Source organism: Mobula birostris, chromosome 20 (genome assembly GCF_030028105.1).
Source record: "Mobula birostris isolate sMobBir1 chromosome 20, sMobBir1.hap1, whole genome shotgun sequence".
In the NCBI taxonomy this organism is placed as follows: domain Eukaryota; kingdom Metazoa; phylum Chordata; class Chondrichthyes; order Myliobatiformes; family Myliobatidae; genus Mobula; species Mobula birostris.
Genome location: NC_092389.1, coordinates 57,135,818 through 57,141,475, shown reverse-complemented (window position 1 = coordinate 57,141,475; position 5,658 = coordinate 57,135,818). Strand labels below are relative to the sequence as shown.

Below are 5,658 nucleotides of genomic sequence, written 5' to 3'. Positions count from 1 at the left end.
GGCGGCATTCTGGAGCAGTACATTGATTGGCATATGGCGGGACACTGAGTTTATGAGTCGCCATGACGGTGTTTCACTCCCCCACCGTCCACGCCCCCTCCCTCCACCACACAGACTACCCTAATGTCCCGGAGCTGCCGGTAGCTGGGAAAACCCGCCCGGAAATAACACCTTGGCCATCAGGCGGTGAATGAGAGGAAACAGAGCCCGGGCTCGACACACAGCGGCCCGCACTGGCTAGTGCTCAGGAAGCGGCTTTATTCATGAACTGAAGCACCGAGGTGACCGGATATTTCACCGCGCCTGTCAGCCGCTCCCTGAATTTCGACTGAGTCACCGTGTAAATAAATGTATTCGTGCAGCAGCTGAAAATACTCAGCAAAACTCCGACGTAGTGAAAGATCCATTCAGAATCATTGAAATCAGATCCTTTTCCTGCGACCTGATAATATATGACATTTACAACGTATGTCATCCACAGGAGGATGAAGTTGCCAGAGAGGGTGAAGAGTAAAACCACAGACCTCCTCCTGCTCTCCATCTCCGGGTCACTGCGGTTCTCCCCCTTGCTCTGACCCTTCAGCCCCTTACGGACCCGACTGGCCACTAAAATGTGTCTGACTGTCAGAGCGTTGAGCAGCAGGATCCCAGCGAAAGGGAGGAGCGGAGTTAAAACCGTATCGAGCCAGTCATGTCCCACCCACCCGGGGTCATTGAAATAATTTTCCTTGATTCTGCAAAACCACGGTACATTGTCAATGATCACGCTGTGTTCAAACGTGAAATATCGTGGAATGTTTTTCAGACAAGACAGTACGCCGGTTGTTGTCAGAACCACAGCCGCAGTTTTCCAGGTGCAATATTTTGTTTTCAGCTTCTGGCAGCAAATGGCGACAAAACGATCAAAGGTGAAAGTGACGGTGAACCAGACAGAACAATCTGTGGCTGTGCACTTCAGTACATCGATAACACTGCACACAGGGGTGATGTCCAGAAAATTCCACGGAAAGTAATACCAATTGATTCGAGACAAAATGACCTCGGTGACAATGGTGAGTAGATCCGCCGCTGCCATGGCCACCAGGTAGCGAGTGGTGCAGGTAGAGAGGCCGCACTTTCCCCGGGACAGGATCACAATCGCCACTAAATTCACTGGAGAGAAAGAGAGAGGGGGGGGGGGTTTGGGTGAGAGAGAGGATAGACACTGCCATTACTGAACACATTCTCCAGGAATTAACACAGGATTTTGCTTCAGCTAAAGAGAAAGAGTGCTAGAGCCTGTGAGCGGCTGCTAATCTAAGATCGGACACGGGTCACACTGTTTCTGACCTCCCTTTTTCAGTATGAAGATACGACGATGTGTGGACAATCGTCGGCGATAAGAACGAGCTGAGTGAACAATAACGATTGGTTCTGATCCCGATTCCAGTCACTGACGGGGCCGGTTTCATTGATTTAACCGTGACTGACCAGGCCTCCCGAAGCTCAGCTTCTGATGGGGCCGAGAAGGGACACAGAGGGGAGCAACACACAAAAATACTGGCGGGATCCAGCAGGTCAGGCAGCTTACATGGAATTGAACAAACTATCGTTTCGGGGCGATACAGTGCCCCAATTTACAACGCGTCTCAGAGGGAAAGCCGGAACAATTTAGTAACCAGAGAGCACTACGCCGAATAATTTTGAAAACGAAGCTTTCTCTCTTCGTTTTGACCTTCCGTCCACACTGAAACGGCGTTTTCATCCCCCGAAAACGGAGATTTTCAGAAACACTCTCCAGAGTGAATAAATCTGAAAACGCCTAATATCCGGCGTAGTGTGTACAGGGTAAACGGAGAGATTTAAAAACGCTGTCATGACAATACCAGAACAACACTGTTTCTTTTCCTGCTTCTGTTTGGTACTGCGCAAGCTGTTATAACGCGCAGTCGGTGTGAAAGGCGTGAGAGTTAAATTGTAAAGTGAGCTTTTTTGACTTTAAAAACGCTGTCATGAAGTGCCGGAACAGATGTTCGTTGTTTTCTTGAACGCAACCACCTAACAATTTCAGAACAGACGTACGAGACTGAAGCCAGGAGAGTTAGAAATGTACTCACCAAATACTTTGGCCCATAGCTTACTGAATAAATAAGTATACTCCCTTTGCCCTGTTTCTGTCCTCGCCTGTATGAAGGTGGTTCACCTATTTTTGCAAGTATTTCTCTGACAATAGATGTGTAACACCCTAATGTAACATTGTATGCAAATACAAGACAACACTGATGCAGACGTTTTATACATTTAACAAGGTGCTTTATTAATGCAACAGAGTTAGTCAGTTTTTCAATGTTCGTCGTCAGCTGGGTCATACTGTCGGTTGCCTCCATACGCTCCAGTATTTGTTGTTGTTTTTTTTTTTAGTTTTAGGTCCTCCTGCGCGAGAGCCAAGAGCAATTTCTTTAAACTTTTTTTTTCTAGTCTGTAACTGGACAAACGCGCACCAAGTATAGCATTTCCTCTTCTCTTGTTTTCTATGTGTCCCGCACATGCCCAGTAGGAGGAGATTCGCCCAAATATCTGCCTAATGTGGAAGGAGATATTTTGAAAAACGCTTAGTGTGGACGCCTGCCGTTTTTACTCGAAACCGGCGTTTTCAAAATTATCCGGCGTAGCGAGGACGTAGACTAATGGATTAATTTTACAGCACAGTTCAATTCGATAACTCTCGTCAGCATATCTATGGACACTGGTGGTTATCTGTGACAGACTCCACCTGGAGACGTGAAACACTGGACCAGGGGTTTTCTCTGAATAATAACTCAGAGCAAGTGAACTTCACAATGTAAACCCATCCCAGTCACCCCTTCACGGAGAGCCTCCGTTCCCCAGCTGTGGGACAACTCTGGACAAGGTCCCATTAAAAGATTCCCCGTTACACCGTCCAGGAGAGTTGCCCGCCCCGGTACTGGGACAAATCTGGACAAGAGAACGTTAAAGGCAAGAACAAAGTTCAAGTTGATCCCCTGAGTTAGAGGAGAGACCGGGGATTCGTTCATCTTGTCATCACATATAAAACAATCAGGATATTGAATTGACAGGATAAATATCTTAGACGGATATCTATGCAAAGATCATCAACTTGGAAGCTTGTTGATTGATTATAAACAGGTTCACACCGGTTAACACACGGAAATACCAAACATAAACTGCTCTGCTCACTCACCAGGAACTCCAGTGACGGCAATGACCAGGTACAATATTTTCTGCACACTGTAGTACCGTTTCAACATTGCCGACATTTCCCCTGCGCAGCAATGTATCCCCCTGTGCCTCAGGCGGTCTATTGGAATGAAATGTTGAAGCACCACATGTCCCGGGTTTATAAACACCATCTAGCGACCCCACAGGGACAGACTTCAACATATTTTATAATAAAACTCCGTAACTTATTTAGAAACCTATTACATCAGACAGGTGCCATCCCCGCGGTGACAGGTTGTGATTAATTTAGTGAATTAATTTTTAGACCAGCTGTGTGAGTAACTTTGTCCCAGGAACAGCATCAGAACCTTCGAGGTGTCTTATCAATAGCATTTGCTTCCACTGTAAATATGTACTTCAGGGAAATGGAAATCATTTATCAAATACAGAATATTGAAATAAAGTCTGTAAAATTGCATTGAATCACCCACTATTGCCATTCTCGTCAACGGTATAAACTCTTGATGTAGTTGGTGTTTTTGTGGACTCGACCTAGAGGGTCCTTTGTAAGCTGTCTGTGTGTGGTGACATGAATAACCACTTTCCGATCCATGAAACCTTCCAACTACTTCACTGACTTAGTCATAGTCAGAACATTTGGGGCCTCGTCCCGAAACTACCCCTGACCCTACCGCATGGCCATAAAACTCAACAGTCCAGTGGTGGTGGGGTGAGAATTTCTTAATCATATCACCCAACATATGTCAAAGAACATGGCGGAGAGCTGGAAAGGTAGATGAAACTTCCGTTATGTGTGTGTATGTGTGTGTGTGTGTGTGTGTGACTGGGTGTGTTTTGTGTGTGTGTGTGTCTGTGTCTGTGTGTGTGTGACTGTGTGTGTGTGTGTGTGTGTGTGTGTGTGTGTGTGTGTGTGTCTCTGTGTCTGTGTGCGCGAGTGTCTGTGTGTGTGTGTCTGTGTGTGTGACTGTGTGTGTTGTGTCTGTGTGTGTCTCTGTGTGTGACTGTGTGTGTTGTGTGTGTGTCTGAGTGTGTGTCTGTGCGTGTGTGTGACTGTGTGTGTGTGTGTGTGTGTGTGTGTGTGTGTGTGTGTTTCTGTGACTGTGTGCGCGAGAGTCTGTGTGTGTGTGTCTGAGTGTGTGTCTGTGTGTGTGTGTGACTGTGTGTGTGTGTGTCTGTGTGTGTGACTGTGTGTGTTGTGTCTGTGTGTGTCTATCTGTGTGTGTCTGTGTGTGTGTCTGTGCGTGTGTGTGACTGTGTGTGTGTGTGAATATACTATTATTGGTAAGACTGCTGGCAGTGTGAAGGATCAGAGGGATCTTGGGGTCTAAGACCATACAACACTCAAAGTTGCTGCGCAGGTTGACTGTGTGGGTAAGAAGGCATGCGGTGCATTGGCATTCATCAACCGTGGGATCGAGTTTAAGAGCTGAGAGGTAATGTTACAGCTATATCTGACCCTGGTCAGACCACACTTGGAGTACTACATAGCCTCAAGATTCGGGGGTGTAGATTTAGGATGGAGATGAGGAGGAACTTCTTTTTCCCAGAGAGTGATGAATCTGTGGAATTATCTGCCCAATTCGCAGTGGAGGCTACATCAGTAAATATGTTTAAGACAAGTTTTGAATAGACGCTTGCATATTGGGGGAATTAAGAGTTGTGGGGGAAATGCAGGTAGGCGGAGATGAATCCATGGCCAGCTCAGCCATGATCATATTGAATGGCGGAGCAGGCTCGCCGGGTCAGATAGCCTATTTCTGCTACTTTTTCATATGTTCTTATGTTCACAGCCGGGTTTGGGACCGCCTCAGACAGACTTAAAGGAAAAAAAAAAACAACAACTGATATTTGATCTTTTTCATCTTTATAAATAACTCTCTCTCTGCTACAGAAGCCGAGCCATCCTTGTGTGAGCAGGTCAGAGACACAGGACGGGCACTTGCTGGTGTACATTCCAGAGGTGAGTGGCGAGGACCCCGTCCCATCTGTCTCAGCGTGGTCCTGACTGTTGCAGGGGAGGGGGGGAAGGTGCGTCTGGGACACTGGGGGAGCAGGCGACGTGCGGAGGAGATCTCGTACTGAATCGCCAACCCACCGCTCGGCCTACAGATGCACAAGTTCCTGCCTGTCGAAGTGCTTGCACTTCTTCACCGAGTCTTCGTGGTGGAGAATCTTCAGGACGCCTACGTGACCGTCTACGACTACTACGAGAATTGTAGGCTCCTGGCCCCTCCCCTTTCCCCTCCCGAACCACTCACTGCAACCCTGCCAGCGGACACACCTCCTCCCTGTTCCCTGCCCAGAGGTTTCTGCCCCACTGCCCTCTCCCCAGTCCCACTGAATGTCACTCCTTGCCCCTTCAGACCGCTGGGCACCCCTCCCTCCAATCCCTCTCCTTACGCGCTCCATATCCCTCTACACAGCTCCCTCCAATCCCTCTCCTTACGCGCTTCATAT

The 5,658-nt window shown here is 47.8% G+C and overlaps 1 protein-coding gene across 1 annotated transcript; it reads right to left on the bottom strand.

The window, feature by feature from the left end:
- Positions 1 to 244: 244 nt before the first annotated feature.
- On the bottom strand, positions 245 to 3,269 carry LOC140184999 (probable G-protein coupled receptor 139). Its single transcript, XM_072238229.1, has 2 exons — positions 3,203 to 3,269; positions 245 to 1,152 (listed from the first exon to the last, which is right to left on the bottom strand). The coding sequence occupies exons 1-2, from the start codon at positions 3,267 to 3,269 to the stop codon at positions 245 to 247; spliced, it is 975 nt and encodes a 324-aa protein (XP_072094330.1).
- Between the last annotated feature and the right edge of the window lie 2,389 nt (positions 3,270 to 5,658).